The sequence below is a fragment of the Alosa pseudoharengus genome, unplaced genomic scaffold, assembly GCF_046254945.1.
Source record: "Alosa pseudoharengus isolate Yale_2024_CS ecotype anadromous, Long Island Sound unplaced genomic scaffold, YU_APseudo_1.1 YU_APseudo_1.1_scf_9, whole genome shotgun sequence".
Classification (NCBI taxonomy): domain Eukaryota; kingdom Metazoa; phylum Chordata; class Actinopteri; order Clupeiformes; family Clupeidae; genus Alosa; species Alosa pseudoharengus.
Window position 1 is genome coordinate 11,817,275 of NW_027468881.1, and position 22,437 is coordinate 11,839,711.

General features: G+C 47.1%; 1 protein-coding gene across 14 annotated transcripts in view; it reads left to right on the plus strand.

Annotated features, from left to right (window-relative positions):
- Positions 1-15,004, plus strand: part of casz1 (castor zinc finger 1) — a 185,274-nt gene extending 170,270 nt beyond the window's left edge. For 6 of the 14 annotated variants that reach the window (XM_076276070.1, XM_076276064.1, XM_076276065.1 and 3 more), the window contains 11 exons: positions 928-1,084; positions 1,658-1,721; positions 2,717-2,880; positions 3,138-3,260; positions 3,399-3,719; positions 3,858-4,056; positions 5,147-5,318; positions 7,432-7,580; positions 7,878-8,112; positions 9,287-9,661; positions 10,612-15,004. In XM_076276070.1, the coding sequence (XP_076132185.1) occupies positions 928-1,084; positions 1,658-1,721; positions 2,717-2,880; positions 3,138-3,260; positions 3,399-3,719; positions 3,858-4,056; positions 5,147-5,318; positions 7,432-7,580; positions 7,878-8,112; positions 9,287-9,661; positions 10,612-11,951 (3,299 nt within the window). In that variant the 3' untranslated portion in view covers positions 11,952-15,004. The remainder of the gene's footprint in view (positions 1-927; positions 1,085-1,657; positions 1,722-2,716; positions 2,881-3,137; positions 3,261-3,398; positions 3,720-3,857; positions 4,057-5,146; positions 5,319-7,431; positions 7,581-7,877; positions 8,113-9,286; positions 9,662-10,611) is intronic. The other 8 variants (XM_076276067.1, XM_076276071.1, XM_076276077.1 and 5 more) reach the window with 4 other exon arrangements.
- The last annotated feature ends 7,433 nt before the right edge of the window (positions 15,005-22,437 follow it).

The following is a 22,437-nucleotide window of genomic DNA, read 5'->3' on the forward strand; positions in this document are numbered from 1 at the left end:
CCCCTATGAAACCAATCACGGCTGATGCACTCAGCACTCTCGCCAAGAGGTTATGCCAGGGACGCCCGTTCGCAATCCTCCCCTTTCTTTTTTTAATAAAACACCACTTACTGACTACCAAAAGCCAGGGCTTCCTCGGCGTAGCCTGAGGACAAATTAATATTTCAATCACTTGGGGATTGCGGAGAAAGCCAGGGAACACATTCCTGTCAGCATTTTTACCCCCTTCTTTATCTTTTCACTCCTCCCTCCTTCCACACACACACACACACACACACACACACATACACACACACACCTGTCCTCACTCACCACATCTACTGAATACCTATTTTGAAAAATCCGATCGAGAGGTCACGCTATTTGAACTGATCTGATTGGCTGTCACCTCCAATCTGACCGACACTGCAGACGCTCCTCTCAGGCATGCTCAGTGGTGCCGGGCGCCGTCCGTTGTCAGGCCAACAAGGACGTGGCGGGTGATGGGAAGGAGAAAGGGGGTTGGTGAAAGTGGTGTGTGTGTGTGTGTGTGTGTGTGTGTGTGGAGGGTGGGGGGGATGGGTGTCCAGTCTGAAGCTGCCACTTTCCCTCAGCATTAGCATCCTGGGTAATGACCAGTTAAGAGGCAGGCCAGCAAACGAGATGTGACAAGTGCTGCTGAAAAAGGAGTCTTTTTCCCCCATTCCACCCGCCGCTCAATCACCGTCTAAAAGCCCTGACGGCCTGACATAATTCCGCCATAATTATCACTCCGAGTCCTCCTTCGGCCAGGACAGAAGTCAGATTGGATCTCGTCACAGCATAATAATGCTGACCAACAATAACTTTGTTGTCTCTGCCCTCTCTCCTTCTCTCCCTCCCTCTCTTCTCTCTATCCCTCTCTCTCTCTCTCTCTCTCTCTCTCGCTCTCTCTCTCTCACTCCTTAGGGAATGGGCTGCCTGCCGCTGCCAACCAGTTCAATCTGGTTCATGTGAAGCAGGAGCCCGTGGATGGAGCCTCAGGGGCCTCCCAGGACTCCGTGCAGGAGCACAGCCTGGACCTGAGTAAGAAAGACCACAGGTACGGCCCGTGGCCGGTTGCACAGTAAGTGAGTGTGGATGTGTGTGGATGTGTGTGTGGGGGGGTGGGGGTGTCCAGGCCAGAAAGATCAATGCCCTGTGCCACTGCTAAGAGAGCCCTAATGATGGGCCTTGTGTGTCTATCCACTGTGTCTGGGTCTGATTTACGGCTGGTATAATGCCCTGTAGTGTTAATTAGCGTGAGTGCTCGTGTTGCAAACCCTCCCCTAGACCAGGGTGGGTGTGCATCCACGGTCAAGGTGCTGGAGATCAGCACCAAGCCATCCTGCCCCTAAAAATTGATGTAAAACTTCACAGAATAATAGATTTAAAAAAAAAATTAAGCACAGCATTTTTGCCTCAATAGGTGCATGCGCAGCATGGACATATATATTGTCTATTTGGTTGTTTGTTTTAATCAATATCCACCCTTTATATGAAAACAGCCCTTGCTTATTTTCATGAGTTATATAACTCATTTTCGGAGAGCAATCGCTCCCGTTCTCTTGTCTTGCATATTCACACTATGTGATAAATAATAATATTTACTATTCCCATGCAAATCTTGACTAAACATTGTTCATTTTCCTTGTTCTAGTAATGAATCAAATGGACACCCTGCACCGGCAAATACATCTCTTTTATCCTCACTTATGAATAAGGTAAGATCCATCCATCAAAACGCTTTTCATCCCCAGACAAATTAGCACGGCGCGTCGGGGGATGTTTGTTTTTTTTAATGTTTCGACCACTAATAAGATGAGTTTGTATCATTTAAATTTTCCAGCCATTTTTCACCCTCCTGTAATTTTTGCCCGCCGCTCACAAATTAATATAATGAAGCAGGAGCTGCACGCCACGCCAGATATATAGAGATGTTTGTTTTTTGATGAGCTGTTTTGAACTCGGCAGGCATTTTTTCTCCCTCCTTTCTTCCCCTTTCTTCGGCCCGTTCGCTCTGTCTTTATTTATGGACTTTGTAAATTATTTGATTAAAAAGTCAGGTGGGTGGAGGGAAAGAGCAACCGTCACCCTCATTTTTTACCGCCTGTAAACGTTACTGGACGGATATTTAAATGTTGTGTGTTTTGGTACAGATTAAAATGGACATTGTTTTAATCATACATCTTTTTCTCCCCCCTCCCTCTGACTAATACAAATGTGCGGTGCTGGCTTCCATTACCTTGATGATTTAAAGACGTCTCAGAATTCATTTTTCCTCCGGGCTACTCACTTTTCTCTCCCCCCACCACCCCCCTCCTCTGCTCTTGTTGGATACACATTCAGGAAGCACAAAACAGCTATGGTTCATAGCCTTGACAGTACTCTGGCTTGTAGCATTATTTACTCACTCTGGCTTTGTCAGTCTATTCGAAATTATGAAATTTGCTACTCGCTAGAAACAACTAGCCTACATCACACAAGAAAAAAAAGTGTGGGCTGGAGAGAGGTAGAGGTGGGGGGGGGACGGGGGGGGCACAAAGGACGTTTGACGTGTGTGTCTGGCATCAGCCCCGGGGGCAGACAGGCTGTAAACTTAGCAGGCCTGTGTTTAGCTGAAGCGTCTCCTCTGTGACGACAGTAGCTGCAGTAGCAGATGCAGCAAGCCTGTTAGCGGAGTGGTAACTGTTCCCCTCCTGTTTCCGACACTCTGCAGATGACGCAGGTCAACCCGGGCTTCTTCAGCGCCCTGAACCTGAAGACGGAGCTTGAGAACAACCAGGGGACGGACACCTCGGAGGCGGCCCAGTACCTGTGCCGCGTGATGGGCAGACCCCTGCCAGAGAAGCCTGTGGAGCTGTGGAGGACCTACCTGCGCAGGTACAGCACAGCAGACCAGTCAGGCCTAGAGAACAGTGGCAGCAAAGAGTAGCACTAGTTAAGAACAGAGCAGACTACCAAAAAGTCAGATCATACCCAGTGCAAACCACCAAAAACATAGCCCAGCAATAGATTTTGCAAGCAAGAATAAACTCACTGGTGTGAAAACACAAAATAGCCACATATAGTTCATTGTTCAGGTACAAGGAAATATGCTCACAGTTGTTTTCGCTTGCCTTATCTCTCACATCCTTTAGGTTTGACACCGACGATTTCTGTGAAGCTCAGTGTGACTTTTTACACAAAGTTCACTTCCACTGCCTGGTCGAAGACTGTGGAGCTCTCTTCAGCACAGTGGATGGAGCCGTTAAACACGCTAAGTATGTACCCACCACTCCATTACATCGAGAGTAACTTTTAACTTACTCTTACTCTAGTTGTAATTGTAACTATAACTACAACATGTACTGTAACTAAACCCCAGCATTATTTAACATAACACTGTGGCCTTCTTTCAGCTTTCACTTCAGGGCCAATCTGAAGGTGAAGTCCGAGTCCCCGTACAGTGATGGGAAGGAGGCCTCCGAGGGGCCTCAGAGCCAGCTGGCCACCTCCATCTCCATGGCCAACACTCCCCCCATGGACGTCCCAAGCCTGGCCACCTCGGGCGGGTACAGCGTGGCCGCGCCCTCCCTGCTGGCCTGGAAGCACCTGACCGGCTCCATCCCCCAGCTGCCCGCTTCCATGCCCAACCTGCCCGCCTCCTCACCCCTGGCCACCACTTCACTGGAGAACGCCAAGCCTCAGGTCAAGCCTGGATTCCTGCAGTTCCAGGACAAGTAAGTGACCAATCATTTTCTATCAAGAGCCATGTGAATTACCATATTACTCCACTGCACTTTCAGTACTGCACTGACGTTTCTGAGAAGTGAACCGATCTCCATTGTCCACTAAAACGTGCTCTCTCTTTGTCTCAGTGACCCTTGCCTCGCTACAGACTGCAAGTACTCCAATAAGTTCCACTTCCACTGTCTGTTTGGGAACTGCAAGTATGTGTGCAAGACCTCTGGGAAGGCCGAGTCCCACTGCTTGGACCACATCAACCCCAACAACAACCTGATCAACGTGCGAGATCAGTTCTCCTACTACTCGCTGCAGTGTCTCTGTCCAAATCAGGTGGGTTCAGGGACAAAAGAGGGTTAAGGGCTAAAACGTAATCTTTCATTTAACAAAAGAAGCAAGAGAGAAGTCATACTTCCAGTGTAGACCAAGTGAACTGAAATCTTTTTTTTATTGTTCAATCCAGTTTGATTACATTTTATTTATTTTGTGCCAAAGCAATTAAAATGGTTTCAAGGTGCTTTCCTGAAACTTTTGGGCTCTTTAAAGCAAATAATAAAACCAATACCAGGCTCAAAAGTGGCAGATTATCCAATCTACGGCTCTAGCAGTCAAGCTAGTAGAGGGAAAAAACACTCTACCTAATCTCCACCCCTTTGCTCGGTGGCCTCGTTGGCTGTTAAATGTTTGAAATGAGTTCATCTAGTGTATGCATCTCCCAGGATTCTCTCCTAAACATCCCCCGCCTCTCGCTGCCACTCAGGAGGAGAGCTCATCCTGTTTGCCCCACTCCTGTGCGGCTCTCTAACAGATGGCAGTTTAGAGGCAGGTTACACAGACACACACACACACACACGCACACACACACATGCACACACACACACACACACACACACACACACACGCGCACACACATACACGAACACGCACGCACATACGCACGTCAATGGGTTCTAGCTAGAAATGAGTTTAGAGGAAGTAACCAGCGTTGAACTCTGTGCTGAATGAGTTGTGGCCAAAGTGTCGGGGATTTTGTGCATCAAAGTCAAACAAAAAAACTTTAAATGAAAATAAAAGTATTCTGTAGCGGACCAGTGGTGATTTAACCTACTTTCATCTAAAGTAGTGCAGCACACCTCACTGTTTAGCACAGTGCTATCATCATGCAATGCATTCATGTCAAAAATCTAGGTTTTTTTCCCCCAGTGGTTAATTTTTGCGGTTAGAATGTATGGGCTCTCACAGTAGCGTGTACTACTAAGCTGAGTGAGTTAATGTAAACACTCCAGCGGCCTGTTATTGGTGAAGTCCTCATTCACTCATTGTTATTGTTGAGGTCCTCATTCACTCATTGTTATTGTTGAGGTCCTCATTCACTCATTGTTATTGGTGAAGTCCTCCTCATTGACTCCTCATTTCTCCGCAGCATTGCGAGTTCCGCATGAGGGGTCACTACCACTGTCTGCGCCCTGGCTGCTTCTTCGTCACTAACATCACCACCAAGCTGCCCTGGCACGTCAAGAAGCACGAGAAGGCCGAGAGGCGGGCTGCCAATGGCTTTAAGTACTTCACCAAGAGAGAAGAGTGTGGCAGGCTAGGTGAGAACTACACCCCCCACAATGCATCACTCCTCACATTCACTCAGCTGTTTAATTTGAAGTAGCCAATCCAAACTACAGTCGCTCTCGCGCTGCACACCTCATGTGCGCGGCAAACTGACCGCACACTGGAAAAGCTCTGAGGGGCATGAAATCTGGCTGGTTCGCACCGTTCCGGCGTGGGAGGCGGAGGAACCAGACGAGCTGTGAAACTGGGGGAGGGATGTAAAGAGCACTGTCGCGGCCAATGGAGGGAAGGAAGGAATGAACACACTCTTTCCACACGCTCCAACTGCCCCGTGAAGCGCTCGCACCCCCCACACTGAGATGTTAATTGTCACACCCTCACAGACCAACGCACCCGGCGCAAAGAAAAACACTGACACACACACACACACACACACACACACACACACACACACAAACACACACACACACACACACACACACACACACACACACACACACACACACACACACACACACGCACTTAGCAGCTTTTTTGCCAAGTTGTTTTTTTTTTTTTTTTGGTCCCATGTATCCCATTAGTTGGTGACATCTGTTCACCGGCATCACACCCTTTTAGTATTTAACATCGAAAGTGACACAATCACATCAAACAATGACAACAGTGTTATTCCAGGTTTGCGCTGATTACTGTTTGCGTGTTGCGTGGTGTTTCTGGCCTCCGAGTTTCTAATTGTCAGGGAAGCTCCATTGCATTTCCTGCAGATTAAGTGGTGCCCTTGGGAGAGAGAAAAAACAACGCTTGGCCCCGGGTTTTTGTCATACATTAATACTTCTGTATTTATAGTAGGCAATCAAACCAAAGTTGTTTTCTTGGGTATATTTAACCTGTCAGGAATGAGCAATTACGCAGGTTTGTTAATTACCCAGCCTGTCTGACGCAGTGTGTTTGTGTGGCTGCTCTTTACCCAGTCTCCATCAGCAACAGCATTGCACATCTCGACAGAGCAAACTGAAGGTTTTTTTTTTTTTTCTCACCCACTCATTTCCATGAAGAGGGAAAAGAATAAAGATAATAAAGAGAAACTTCCTTGGAACTTTCCTTTGAGAACAAAGTGCATCTGCAACTGTAGAAGAGCTCCAAAGGTGTGTATGCACTGGAAAGCTTTGCACAGTGCTGCCAGTGATATCTTTGGAGCGAGAGAGAGAGAGGGAGGGGGTATATTACAAAAGCAAGCACTCGAGTCATAAAGAATTGATGGTTCAGCTGGACTCCGACAGCGGTATCCATGGCAGCCACATTAAACAGAGCCCTGGTGATGATGTTTCCTAGATCCGGTCCCTCGCACACGCCAGGCCCCTGATATTTCACCAGTTACTGCTATTTACCCAACTTTGCATGCTGTCAAGTGCAACGTCAGTGTGTACAAAAGCAATTTAATGACAACAAGCATTGTGTAGCGCCGCGGCTGCCATGGTAACTGACAAGCCAGCACCTGCCCCACATGTTGCTCTTTCAATTATTTTTAGTGTGCATTATTCATAATAAAATTATTACCAGCTTCCTACGATATTTGATTAGCCGGCACAAAAGCCGGCATTTAATTTGAAAACATATAGCAATTAAAATCTGTACAGCCTTCGCATTAAACAAGAAAAGTGGTGGTGGAGAAAGAGCAGAAAACAACAGCCGACGACAATAGATGGCTTTTGAAAAATGAATTTAATATAGAAATAATTGTATGTTTACTTTGGTTTGCCTGGTTGTGCATTATTGCCTGGCTGAATGTGAGAATTTATTTATGTAAATTCCAAATTGAATAAAAGATGTCATTGTAATAAAAGAGCACCACAGGTCTAATCTTCCAAAAGCCTTCACATGCACAGTGTGACACCGGACTCATCCATATTCCTCCTACGGCCCAGTTCACAAATCCAGCCAGCTTCACCAGCTCACCTCTCTCTCATTGTTGTTGCGGCTACATTTTTGGGCTCATCAAATAGGCTTTTTTGCGGTAGGGAAGGCGTGCTAAACTATGTCCTCTTTTGAAGAAGAGCGTCTCTGACTGTCTGTGGTTTTGTATGTGTGTGTGTATGTGTGTGTATGTGTGTGTGTGTGTGTGTTTTTTCCTTCCTCCCGTCGCAGGCTGCAAGTATAACCAGGTGAACAGCCATTTCCACTGCATCCGCGAGGGCTGCCAGTTCTCTTTCCTGCTCAAGCACCAGATGACCTCGCACGCGCGCAAGCACATGAGGAGGATGCTGGGAAAGAACTTTGACCGGGTTCCCTCCCAGGTGAGCCACCGACACCAATGCCAGCCGTCTTTAAAGGGCCCCATTCACATCAGCTTGCCCGGATAAAGAAATGATTCACCCTTCTCTCATCATAGAGACAACTGCTTTGCCTATTTCGCCTGATGCGGCGTCTTATAATCCAACCGTATAAGCCTCAAAGTGGCTTTGTCAGCGGAGCCTGGAGCTCCTCGACCTGTAGGCCCCTGTGCCCCCTCATTATGTCTAAGTGTGCATGACGACACTTGGCTGAAGGCCTCTCTCTGACATCTCCCGTCAACCCCCTCCCCCCTCCCGTAGATGATGCCCCTTGCCCAGCGTCCGGAGGAGCTCCAGCAGATGGCCAGCATGGCTGCAGGCGCCATGGGCGGCGGCCAGCCAGGCCTGACCGCCGGCTTCTCCAGTATGATGGACGACGGCGACGACTACATGGACTACATGGGGGGAGGAAGCCCGCTGGGGCTCTCCTCCGAGTCGTCCAATCAGGACCGCAGCTGCACCAGCACCCCCGTGGGCAACGAGAGTTCGCCGGCAGGTAGGTTTTTGCTCCCCACCCCGCGCGTCGGAGCCCGCCAAACGTGCCACGGCTCCACCAGTCAGCAGGCACACAGACACATGCCGTGACTCAAGCGCCTCGCTTTTGAGAACAGCTCGAACGAGAGACTTCCTAGATGAAGCAAACTCCTAAAGATTGAAGCCCTCAGCGTAATTAACGTAGCACGTGAACGCCGACTCTTTTCTTCAGTGCCTGTGATGAAGACGCAACATGACAGGCTGTCTAAATATACTTGTCATGTTGTTTAGTGGACTTACGTATACCCTCTCACCGTTCTTCTTGAGTGTACACACACTCTAATGTATGAAAGCAGCATCGGGTTTCCACGGCCACGCAATTATGGACAAACACTCAGGAGTATTTGCTGACCCTCACTCTTAGAACGTCCAGATATTCTTAAGTCACTATTGTGTTACTGGTGTCCACTCACGCTAAGTGTTCAGGGAGAAGGCACGTCTTTTGTGTGTGTTACCCCCCTTCCCACTTCGCATTCATTCCCTTGTAGTCGAGAGTCTCATAAAAGTAACCACTTGTCCATGAAACATCAGACCCGCCAAATGTTTTCCACAGTAATGGCATTTATCAAATTATGGGGCAGTAAATTTATTATATGGTTCCCTCCACCTCCTCTCGCACATTAATGTCATCCCCTTGGCAACTTCAGAGAGGAGGCAGTGCAGGCTGACAATGAGCGAGAAAAAAAACAGATCTGATGCATTTCTCTGTCTCTCTCTCTCTTTCTTCCTTTCTTTTTTCTTCTGGTAAATTTAGATTGATGTGGTTAAACTCAGGGCTTTGATTCTGCTTTATGAAAAGAAAATTCTAGTGAGCGAGTAGTCTTTCTTTCACTGAATGATTTTTTTTCTACACTTTCATCGTTTTGTTTCAAAATGTTGTTCTTCCATTCTCACCATTGTTGCTTTTGGCTGTTGCTTGGGTTTTGTTGTCATCTGGCTCGCTTTATTTCATTATTTTATCTTTCCCTCCCCTTCTTTACCTCCCATTCCTGTGTGTGTGTGTGTGTGTGTGTGTGTGTGTGTGTGTGTGTCCACTGTGCACCTGTCTGTCTTTGTGTCTGTGTGTGTGTCCTGTCCTATCCTCCTCCTCCTCCTCCTCCTCCTCCTCCACCTCCTGGACAACCTGTCTGCTGTAGGACCAGGCTGCCAGGCCGGTGCACCTCCTGCTTCCACTGCCCCAGCCGACACTCCCGCTCCCCCAAACGCCCCTCAGCCACCTCCACCTCCTCCTCTTCCTCTTCCTCCGCCACCTCCTCCACCGCCCTCTCAGGCGTCGGCGGCCCCGCTCCAGTCTCCGACGCTCTCCTCCTACCCTCCGGCCCTGCTGCGGCCGCCCCTCCCTTCTCTCCCATACCTCCTGTCTCCATCCTGTCTGTCCTACTCTCTGCTCAGCGCCTCTCTCGGAGCCACTCGGAGCGTTGTCATGCCAACCAACACACCAGCTTTCAGCCCCATCATTGCCACTCCGTCTCCGGTTAAAAATGACGTCCCTATAGTGCAGGATGCTGCAGGTACTTATGCCGCCAAACCGACCCAAACACCGCAGCAGCCACTGTGTCAGACCTAGACTGTCTACCTCAGCCATGTTCTAGCATAGCATCACACAGTGTCATTTTACTTCTCATCTTTATAACGACAACAACATATGTTTTATTTGACGCAATACATGAGCTGTCACATTCATAAACACTTTTATTTCTGTTGAAGGAATTCTTGTAAAGGGAGTGGGGTGGGGGTGGGGAGGTTGGGGGGGGGGGGGGTGGACATCTGCACGTGAAGGCAATTTGTCTGTTTGTTTAGCTCGTATTTTCTTTCCCTCTAGGTGAGGTGACACCTTACCTTCCATTAAGCAAATGCCATTAGACCCAGTTAGTAATGGAAGGTAGTTACAGTGCCGCAGTGATGAGGCAGTATATCACACACCTGCCATTAGGGCCCCGGCCCTTGGGTTAGCCTCCATTAGCCGGCTGCTTTAAGAGGGGCCCCTATTTTAATCATGCTAAAGTTTTATCGAGGCCTCGGATTCTCGCCGGGCCAGAACAAGGATCACATCATTAGCACTGACCTCAGGCTGCTCGCTGAAGCGTGCCCTTCCCATAAAGCACTGGGGTTTAGAGGTGCCTCGGGTTCCAGGGCTACTCCGGCTTCTGTTGTGTAAGCTGGTAGACACCCGTTAAAATGTCAAGCTCTTATTATCATTATTATTACCAGTGACTAATATTCATTGAAGGTTTTGCTCCTGTGTCATTGTGTCACTGTGTTATAAAAAAGTATTAAAAGGCTTATGTCACAAACAGAGCTAAGTAAGGATCTGGATTAACTAGGTTAATCAGTGTGAGAGTGTGGGTGGGGGGGTCTATGCCATAGAGATCTAATTTGGGTGTTTTGTGCTCTTACTTGTGGCCTGCTTGGGTTGACTGACTGTGGGGTCATAATGTCTCTCTGTCTCTTCCTCTCACAGGCAACACCATCTCCATCCCCACGGCGACAGGCGCCAAGAAGCGCTTCTGGATCATCGAGGACATGTCGCCCTACGGCAAGCGCCGCAAGACGGCCTCCTCGCGCAAGATGCTGGACGAGGGCATGATGCTGGAGGGCTTCCGCCGCTACGACCTGTACGAGGACTGCAAGGACTCGGGCTGCCAGTTCTCGCTGAAGGTCACGCACTACCACTGCACGCGCGAGAACTGCGGCTACAAGTTCTGCGGCCGCACGCACATGTACAAGCACGCGCAGCACCACGACCGCGTGGACAACCTGGTGCTGGACGACTTCAAGCGCTTCAAGTCGTCGCTCAGCTGCCACTTCCCCGACTGCCAGTTCTCGGGCAACAGCACGCACTTCCACTGCCTGCGCTGCGGCTTCCGCTGCACCGACAGCACCAAGGTGACGGCGCACCGCAAGCACCACGGCAAGCAGGACGTGATCAGCGCCGCCGGCTTCTGCCAGTTCAGCTCCAGCGTCGACTGCGAGGTGGCCGACTGCAAGTACAAGCTCAAGTGCTCGCACTTCCACTGCACGTACCCCGAGTGCAAGCACACGGTGGTGGGCATGTCGCAGATGGACTCGCACAAGCGCAAGCACGAGAAGCAGGAGCGCGGAGAGCTGCCCACCGTCACCTCCTCGCCCAGCCGGGAGGCCGGACACCAGGCCGGCGGAGCAGTGGCCGGCAGCGGAGGAATGGGAGGGCTAGTGGCCCAGGTGCCCGTCGGCATGCACTCCATGTCTCCGGGAGCGCAAGGGCTGGGGCACGGCCCCGGGGGCAGCATGTATCTGCCCTCGGCAGGAGCGGCCAGCGAGTACGAGCACCACCACCACCACCACCACCACGGCGGCGGCAGCCAGGGAATCAGCCTGGACGGCTCGCTCAACCTGGGCACCGATGCCAGCAGCTCGCTGTTCTTTCTGAAGAACGCCGCCGGCCTCGGTCTCAACGACTCACTGGACCTCAGCAAGAAAATGGGCCACCATGACGGCCTGGGCATGGGCCCTGGATCCAGCACGCCTGTGTCCAGCGCAGGGCCTCTGGGTCTCGCCGCCGCCGCAGCCACACGAAGCCAAGACGACGCCACTGGCACGTCCGGCGAGAACGAGGACGACCTGTCCGCCGAGGAAGAGCCCATGGCCGAGGAAGAGGATGAGGAAGATGAGGAGGAGGAGCCAGAGGACGACCTGAACACCGACTCCTACGAAGACTCCATGCCGGAGCCCGACGGCGAGAAGGACAACGGCGAGACTTTCGAGGCGCCCACCAATCACGCCGAGAGCTCGCAGCAGGACAAGGACGAGGCCGACCCGTGAGCCAGCAGTGGGAGGGGAAGAGCCACCTCGACGACTAACTATGAACAAACGAGAAACAAGAATGAAAGTGGCCTCATTTATCATGGTTAGCAACATTGCAGATGACAAGAAAACAACTACATAAAAAACGTGAAGGCCCAAAAATGATTTATTATGATGTTTACAAGATGACCAATATTATTAATTTAATTATGCATTAAGAAATGAACACAGAAACAGGCAGATGAGGCCCTCTTTTACACATGGCTGGCAGTGTAAACCATTTCCTACACATCAGTCTTTTTTGTGTGCGTGCATGTTTGACTAATTTATTTATTTTTTTCCGTTTTGTTTTTTACTTTTTTGTGTGTGGAAAAAATTAGGAAAAATAACAAAAACAAAATCTAACTATATATATATAAATATATCTATATACTGTAGTTGTGTGTGGACATTGATATACAATTTTTTGTGAAGCAGTCATCACATGAACTGCAGAACCCTTATACCTAATAAAAAAGGGAAACGCGTACAAAATACTGTACACTGACGGAAAATGAATTCAAGAGAATGTGCTCAAAATAACTGATTTCAACTATTGTTGTTGTTATTCTATGATGACTTATTTATCAGTGAAGTTGCAGGGGCCTGCATGTGCGCTTCTGGCTCCCACATCTCTACGTTGATCCTTTCTGCAGGGTGACATTTCTTTTGTGCGTTTCTTTATTTGTTTGTTTGTTCCTGGTTCATTCACTCACACTCATAATGGTCAGTTGTTATGCTGTAGGTTCCATTCCATGTGGACAGTTGACTCCTCGGTCACCTTCAGTCCAAACAGAGACCAGTAACTGCGGCCAGGGAACTCAGACCTCAAAGCCCAGATCGCAGTGTATGCAGCTGCCCAAGCACATTATGGTTGTACACAAAAAAAAAAAAGACAGACACCAAAAGCTCATTTTTTCAACATTCAGATTTTTGTTTTGGTTCATTCAGATTTTATTATTTTTTTGTTTGTTTTTTTTGTGTGTGTTTTTTTAAGATATTTTCTTGTTGTGTTGTGGACCCTGTTGGCATTGCATATGGTTAGTGCACTTTTATAGATGAGAAAAGCTAAACAAAACGCATATTCAGAAAAAAATAATGATTTGTTACCATTCGCATTATTTGCTTTATTTTTCTTTTGTTTGTGGCGGCATTTTCCAGTTGCACATGCATGACCAGTTGATGCTGCAGTTTTACCTTGCTGATTTGATGGGTGTGCAGAGATGGGGTTAGCTAGCAGGGTGGATTCTGAGGGAGAGAGCGAAAGAGAATATGTTGGTGCTACCTGCCCAGTCATTATAAAAGAGGGGGTTACTGGAGGCCTGGTGGTTTTCAAGATCCATGTGGACTGAAGTAGCCATCCACATGGAGGACCTGCGAGGTCTGAATGTAGAGGGAGTTGAGAGATGAGAGACAAAACGTAGCAGGTATTGTATCTTTTCTTGTTCCTTTTTTTTATTATTTTAAAAAAGAGATTTTGTAGCACGAGAGGAAAACAATTAAACAAACAAGAGGACATGGTGGAGTTCTTGAAGCTTCCTTTTTTCAGAGGCCTCATGTGATTACTTACAAGTGGACGAGGCTTCGTCACGGGACTATCTTTTCCTGCAGCCCCAACTGTCTAACTTATGGAGAGACAGCACGTCCAGAGAGACATGCTAAAGGACACTCTCCCGCGCTGGGAAACATGTTTGAAATGTACAGACAGAAAACAATGTGTTTATGACATTTATTGTTGTTTTCTCCTTACCATGGCTGTGGTTAAGCTCCAATTATAATGGTTTTATTTAATATTTATGTGACCTTGCAATGGTAAAAAAAACAATTAGGGTGTTTTTGCACTTTTTAGGTTCATTTTTACTTCATGAGAAAAAAATATGGCATATATCTTTTAACAGGGAAGTTTTTGCTTTATGATGTTGTTTTAGCTCACTTTGCGTTGATGCACAAATAGTTGTTAGTGTGACAAAGATCTCCTGTTCTGTGTTTTATTTAAAGAAAAAAAAATAAGGAGTGATTTTATTTGCTTCCGTGATTGGATGAATTCAATATGGGAAAAGGCATGCCAGGACCTGCGTGCCCTAACGAGGAACACTAATGAGAGCTGTGATTGAAATGAATTCTAGACAGAGGAAATGATTACAGTGCTCAGATAGAACCAAATTACAACAAAAAATGTTTGTAGCCCAGCCTCAGTTTAAAATGAATGACTGTATAAGATGAAGAAGACAAAGAAGAAAAAAAGGGGAAAAAAAATAAATAAAAATTGTGGCAAGGAAATTATGATTAATTATTTCTTAAACATGACTTTGAAAAGAACTATTGGAATAGAGGTAATTACATGTGTAGATGAATATCTTCAAGATACTGTTTCAAGAGGTGGAAAAGGTTGTATAGTATTTTCTTCTGTAAAAAACTATATATGAACAAAACGCTCTTTGATGAAAAGCTTCCTTTAAAAATAAAATAATAAAAAGGAGAAATAAAGAAATAAAAAGTCAAAAATGGAAAAAGTACCAGTATAGTTTGCTTGTGTGTGTGTGTGTGAACTCTTTTTGTATCAATACTCCCAAAAACAATAGAGCCCTCTGACCAGAAAGCACTGAAGCAGCAATGAGTCACTTCATACTCTACTGTGTTTTTCATCATTTCCTCAAACCATTTTAATGTCACCTAATCCATAGTGATATGGAATCACTGATGGCTGTTTCTGGTTGCTTTAACACCACCTTTTATTTGCTTTCATTTGTCATTGTTTTGTGTGTGTTTATTTTTTCAAATTTATTTAATTGGATTATTTGTTGACATTTTTCTCTGGCATGACTCCTTTTAGGTGTTCTTTTTGCTCTGTCCTTGAGTGCAAGGCAGAGCTTTTTTTTTGTTTGTTTTGTTTTTCAGATTCAAACAAAAAAAACTGTTGAAATGGCTATTTGGCTGGGAGATACGTTGTGCACTTGAATACAATTTATGTGTGTAAAATAGCAGGATTTGTAAAAAGTCAAAAAATAAAGAAAATCTAATTATTATAACAACCCATGTTGTCATGAATGTGTAGCGGCACCACTGGCAGTGTAAGTTTGCCCTGGTATAAACCTGGGCCGTTATACGCAGTTTGTGTATAAAAAAAACACAAGGGCCTAGAGGAGGCACCCTGTCTTTAGTCTCAACCAGGGGTCAGAGCAGGTAGCGTCCCCGCTGCTGCTGGGCAAGAAGGCTGGGTGACACTCGCCAGGCGTCCCCCTGGGTGACAGTATGGAAAGATAGGGAGAACAGTCCCCTCCGCACTGAAGTGGCACCAAGAAACACAACAGACTTCTGTTGCTACTGTAGCCAAGAGCAGCTGTTAAAGTAGACATTTTTCACCAGTGCGTACAGCGCAGCAGTCCCTGTTAGTGCCTCATTTCACCCTATTCATTACAGTGACTAACTTATGACATAACCTTGGCTTTCTTTGTTGGGTTGAGCCTTTTGCATGTGTTTTTGTGTTGTCTATTCAGGGCAATTATGGCCTATTGAATAACTGAGATACCTCTCAAGAGTATCGTCTAGGGTTACATATTTTTTCCCTTCTCTCTTAGCCTTTTTCCCCCTATCTACGGAGCAATCGGTCAGGAGTGGAGGGGGGGATCATTTCTAGTGCAGGTTTTTAATCTATTTATCTGGAGAGGGATGGCTGGATTTGATCCTTGCCTCTTACACACTCACCCCCACAGCCAGCCAGCTACTGAGAAACCGCACAATGGCCAGAGTAGCCCTCTGCCTACAGCTGTTCTCTCCTCCTCCTCATCCCCCTCTTCCTTGTGATGTTCCTTTAAAGAAAAAAAAGAAAGGGGGAAAAAACGGGTGAAGGCATCACCATCTGTCTGCCAGCTGGCATCCTGTATATAATCTCACCAAGGGGGAAAAAAGCAGAAATAAATAAAAAATAAATAAATAAAAACATGAAAATTATATTACACAAAAACCAGACGGAAGCGACCTCCAAATCCTGCTTAGGCTGCTGCTGAAAGGCCCTGATCATCTGACCATTTTAATTAATGATGAGGAGATGACAAAGAGGAGGACAACAAGACAAGACAGCCGATTATCTGCTCGCTATGAAATGAATTAAATAAGAACACCGCAAAATGGCATGTGGACCCTTTTTTTTATTGACTGTTTATATGATCAGTTATTGTGGATGTGTGTTCTGTTCATATAAAGATTTCCTGATGCCTGAATCAAGAGTAAAACTTTCAGACAAGTTGTTTCACATTCATGCTCTGCCATTTTTGCACATGACTAGGACAAGCAAGTGAGGGCCTTGTGATTGCTTACAACACATTTGCTAACACGCTGCCATCGTGCACCTGTTCCTGCACATGATGAATGCGGCCAGATGGATGAAGTGCAGTTTTATCCAGTCTCTCCCTGTTTTATTTACTTGTTTCCCTGCATGACTTGTTTTCCACTCAATAAAACATGAGCGGGGTGGGGGGGCTAAAAAAAAACAGGCCACAAGCCAGTTTCTCGACTTCCTTACTCAATCTCAGCCATTAAATCCCTTTTCCAAAGTCTTGCACGAACAAAAAAGGGGTTTGTTACTTGGCGTTGTGTTGTGGCAGGAAATATCTGTTGGTTGAGTGTTGTGTTTTCAAAAAAAAAGAGAACAGAATAATGAAACAAGGCCCCGGAGCTCCCAAGGCTGTGTGCAGCGTGGTGGTGGTGGTGGTGGTGTAGGTGGTGGTGGTGGGGGTGAACGGGCGGGATCCAGCCCCGTCCTGACGTGCGGCAGGTTGATGTGCCAGGAACAGGTTGCGAGAGGGATGGCAGCAGTCAGCGCAGGGAGAAGGCGACAGGTGGGCCATGCATATGTTTGAGCCGCTGTAGTCACATGGCAGAGACACGGCAGACTCAGACACAGACAGGCCGAGCACTCGTCAATGGCATCTTATGTTAAGAGCACACGCGGGAGTGGAGGGAGGGGGGCTCTTGGGGGGGTATGCAGGCTGCCCTTATTTCCCTTCTTTGAAAAGTCACAGCAGACATTCCACCAAGTTTGCCCAATCAAAGCACTCAGTGCAGGTAGCACTAACAGTGCTTTCAGGCAACAGAACTGGCCATCAAAATTTTGTTTGAGTTTGATACGACTCAAAAGCAGAGTGGGCTGCTTTCACACAAAAGAAAATGTGCCCTCTGAGTTGTGTCCTTCTAATTCTTATCCATTTCCATGCTCTTCTGTGAAGCATGTGGGTTCGTTTCAGGGAAGCCACGGTCACAGTACAAAAAAGGACACCTCGGTACTATTGGCTGCAGCTGTTGCCTGAATGAAAAATTAACTTCAAGGACCCCAACAGGGAAATAAAAGCACACTGGACTCTCATGCAGCCAATTTAACATTAACAAGACTTTATTGGCTGTGTCACATTTAAGCACCACTACATGCTTGGCTTGGTGGGAAAATATTAATTCACTCTGACATACAATACCTTTAAATGCCAATTGCTCTATTTATGGCTAAATCTATTAATGAAATGCACTGCTCATTGGAAAAAGTCATCGTAAATGTAGCTCACTCGCTGTCCTGAAATAAACAGATAAACAGATGTTTGTCTCACTTCACCTAAAATTTCCAAGTTTGCCCATGACACAGTATCAAATGTGTTTATGTTTGTCGATGTTATGATACAAGCAAAAACACACCCCACAGTAACTCCTGAAGAATTTCACAACATGCCCAACTAGTGACACAGGGACACCATCACTGCCTCATGAAACACATAATACAAGAATTCTGAGAGAATGTCTTTGATTGTGATGACTGACACACTGGTCATTTCCATTTGTGGCATTTGGTTCAGACACAAGGCCAAACCAAGGTAATAAAAAAGTGTTTATATTCAGAATTATGTGGTACCTTTTTTCAAAATAAATAAAAGCCTTTTGTGGAAAGGAAAATCTTTAGATTATTTATATGATCTTGTATTTAATTGACTTTATTTACATGCAGTATTTATGATGGTTGCAAGCGCTTCCAAGAACTACTTCAAACTAATGTTTAGACAGAGGACTTCGAGAGTTGGCTGCAGAGGGAAGAGGCATTCTGAAGGAGACTTAATGACTGCACAACATTCATTTGTTCAGAGTTGGGTGGTGAGTTAGTCAACAAAGCCCAGACATAATTAAAGTTTGGTTTCAATAAATGTAATAAACAAGTTAGCAGTCATTAATAAACATTATATGGTTCTCTATTGCACTTACCATATTGTTTGTCTTAATGTGCAATACCTGTTAAGAACATTATTTTAAGAGCCCCCTCTCTCACACACACACAAACATACACTTACTTGTGCGATTCTAGACACCCATACATAGCAAATGTTGTTTTCATCTATTACCAAAAACGTGTAGATATAATATCTAAGGGTCATGCATGGTTTACCCTTGATATAAATTATCCATCCAAAAGCTTGTACAAGAAGCCTTGCAGAAGCACACAAACTGGCAACTGACAACAAGCGTAGAGTGCATGAAACTGTTAATCTGCCGTGGCCTGCGTCCAAGGGCCCATTACAAGTCCAGCAGTTTGTTTAAAAACCCAACCAGCAGCCTCCAGAGCGAGAGAGAGAGGCTGTGAGAGACCCAGAGAGACAGAGAGAGAGAGAGAGAGAGAGAGTAGGGAGAACATTTTTAGCACTTTACAGCCTGCATGCTCCAGAACAAGAGTACTAGCCTGGGAGCAAGCTGCGGAGCGCTCTTGGGGCTCCAGAGAGGAGCGGACGGGTGAGCGCGCGCGCCAGGGGCCGAATAGCAGAGCTGACCGCTCCGCTCTGCAGCGCGCAGGCCTGCGTACAGCACACTCGAGCAAGGCCCATATTCTCCGGCAGCAGAGGGGAATCCTGAGAGCGAGGCCATAAATTTGGGTAATTTGACATGACTCATGGGGGGCTTGGAGGGGCGTGGGATCATTGTTGAGTGAATGGAAGCCTGGCAGATTTGCAGAGAATGAACTGAAATGGCACAGAGTGCTGTGAGGCGGGCAGGACGGCACAGGACGAGGCCATTACACACACACACATGCGCACACCTGGCAGTCAGGCTTAGTGAAGGACAAGTGCACAAGCTTGGGTGTGCTTGTCTGTGCCCTGTGCCATATCTGCAACATGGAAAAAGAGAAAACCCCAGGGCCTACAGAGAGATGAAATTATGCTAGAGGAAAAGGATCAGAACAGCTCTTTGGGAGAACCTAGGTCCTAGGACATATAGTACCCCAGCATATTCCACTCTCTTCTATTCATGTGCGCTCTTGATCTCATCATGAGTGTTCAACTCAACGGTTATCAAAAGGGAAATGTTCATGAAGGGATCACGCTTTCTTAGTTAAGTTTAACAGACGACTTAAAATCACAAAGGGCAAAAGAACCTCCGGCGCCTACCCCCGCAGCAAGTGAGAGGGGATGGGTTGAGCGAAGGCTTTAAAAGAACTCTTCTGTCAGAACTCCAGTGCTGTGGGGACATGACGTCTCTCCCCTCTCCACTTATCTGCTGTTATTGCCAGCAGCATTAACTGGAGAGAATGACTGAATGTCCAAAAGAAGCGCAGTGCGCAGGGGTCACGCTAAATAAGGAGAGAGGCCTTTTAAAATGCTCCCTTTTGGGGGGGCCACAGCTGTGCCTCCACACACACACACACACACACATATGCGCTCACACGTACACACAGAGTGCCAACAGGTGTGTCGCTGCTTGTGCTAATCTTCCACATTATGGTTGTCGAATGGACTCACTGGGCTGTAGTCCTCTCACTTAAAACGTGGTAATTTAATAGGGAATAAATCAGCAACGTGACATTTGGAGCGAGGAAGGAAGGAGAGGGTTGGGGAAGATTCTAGCGATGCTAAGAATAGAAAATGCGCACCATTGACTGTGGTTTTCTGTTACCAGAGGAATTTTGCGAGGACTCCTCTCCTTTCAAAGAGGAGGTTAAGAGTGCACCAAGGGATTTTGGGATTGCGTTTTCCCCCCTCCCCCACTCTCCCTCTGAGGGCTCGGAAAATGTGGATTGTGTTTCGCAGTGACAATCCAGGCCTGGTTTGGAGGACAAGGTCGACGACTGTGCATCTCCCCTCTCCAGCCCACGCAACCCTTAGCCCACCGTGGCTCACCCCGCGACCAAACCACCAACTGACCATGAACGCTAACTGCATCACAGATGGGACAGGAGGCGGGTCAGAAAGTGGCGGTTGAAAGAGAAGAGCCAGACAAGGGATTTCTCACTGGCTGCTCCTCTATCTAGCTCTCTATTTCCAGTTCACACACTGCAGGTCACACTCTTCACACAATTTACCGACCTAAGAATGCAGACTGTCTTAATCGTCAACACAAAACTGCAGTTTCTTATGAGTCATATTTCATTAAATAGTCCACAGGATATAACTGGAATCAAGTTAAGTCCACTATAGCAAGTTTTAATTCCACTTAACTTGTTTCGAGTTCTATCCACAGGAGTGTTAAAGAGGCAGTTAGGGATCATATACTCACTTCCTCGTTAAGTTAGAAAGTACATTCCCTATATGTCCACGTGAATGATTATCCGCTAGAGTGTGTAGAAATGAATGAACCAACAGAGTGTGTGATTACATGCTCCAAACCTGTCAACAAAATTGTGTCCTGACACTCACAAAATACAGGCTAACTGACAAATGCATGTGTTATGCAGTAACATCATTGAGCAGCATTGCGTGCTTGGCACAGTGATATTACTGCAGCTGTAGTATGACTCCTATTAGGCGCCATGTAAACATAAGGACTGTTGACTTCATGTCTTATCAGATTATAATGCCATTCTACTTTGAATAGTGCAAAAAGTACAGCTCTTTTACATGTGTAATAACTAGCAGTTTGTGCAGGGGGTAGAGAGGGATTCAAAGAGAAACAAAGGAAGACAATGTGAAGACAAAAGAGGTTAAAAATAGAAATGCACATTCATTTGAATTACCTCCATAGACTTTCATTCCTTTTCCCCTTCTTTCCCAGGAACAGCCAACTCCCCCTCCCCCTCCCCTCCAGGCCGCTGGCATGTTTTAGGTACTCCGCACATGGGCCCGTGATTTGTCTAATTTGCACAAACGCCCGGCGAGGCTCGCACCTGTTGCCTCAGCGATGCCTAGCAGTGGCGGGGTGCTCAACAGGCTGACGAGCGCCCCTGGATAATCCATTCTTCTCACAATGGCAACGGCAGCCGCCGCTGCTCTCCACCGGTGCGGGACAAGGGCATTTTTCTCCTGCCGAGTTTCTCATATCCGCCACGGCTCTGATGCCTCATTACTGGGGCAATTCATAAATATTGTCTCCTGTATTACCACTTGCAGGGGCTCTCAGCTTCCAGGGAGATTTATTAACCTCTTTTCATGGTCCTGCTATTGTTTTTTTCCCTCTCCTCTCCACTCGCCCCTCAAACCACTATCCTTTCATCATCTCCTACTCCCATTTTTAGCCCCATGCAAACACTCACACCTCCTTCTCTCTCGATTTCCCCCCCATATCCACTCAAACTAAAAGCCGCTCGCTCCGAAGGGGCAGCTCTGCTGCACGTGCTTCTGTTGTGCCGCACCGGCAGGCACATATTTGTTCCATTTCGAGTTGAAATGGGGCCAGGAGGACATGGGGGGTGACAGGCGGCGATGTGGAGAAGAAATGTGATCCCGCTCGATTGTGGAGAGTTTATGCAACGAGCATGACAAAGTGCTTTATGACTGTGGGATTGCTACCACTGAGGCCTGCTGAGGCCTTATAAGGGCAAGCGGCATTGTGACCTTGGCCTCAAAAAACTCACATTCTCACCTCAAGAGAGAGGGAGAGACGAGATTGCGGCAGGTCTGCTGTCTGTCTCACAACGCCCAAAGGGATCACCATTCACTCCGAATGAGTAAAAAATAGATGCCTGGTTCAGTAGCCTAACCATGGTTAAAAGTTTAAGTGACTCCCCTATTTGCAGAGCAGCGTTTTGCATTTTCCCTGCAATGCTGTCCCGTCGATCGTATCTCCGGGTCTCCCCGTACGGACATCGCAGGAAACACTGAGGTGCTCCAAACCCAACCTTACCCAATTGAACTGTACATGGCCAGGTCTTATCTCCACGCGGAATAGGGAAACGCTGCTTCACCGTCTCATTCCGCCAATGTCATCCCTGCCCTTTCCTATGCAAAGGCACTCCCACGTGAGGAAACGGTCACCAAGTCTAAACATGACCGCTACACATGGTGCTTCCTCCAGGACCAGAGGGTAAGCGTACGCCTGCACAGAAAGGACAGTGGGTCTATAGATAAGAGACCCAAACCTTTAAGGCTGGGCATTGCCAACGGAAGCAGGTGGGTAACCAGGGCTGCCTGAGAGGGGGATAGTAGCCCTCCGCATCGATCCCTGGGAGACACTCCGCCACCCTAACCTGCTGAGTGCTCATTTCGGGACGCACCAAGGAGCTTCT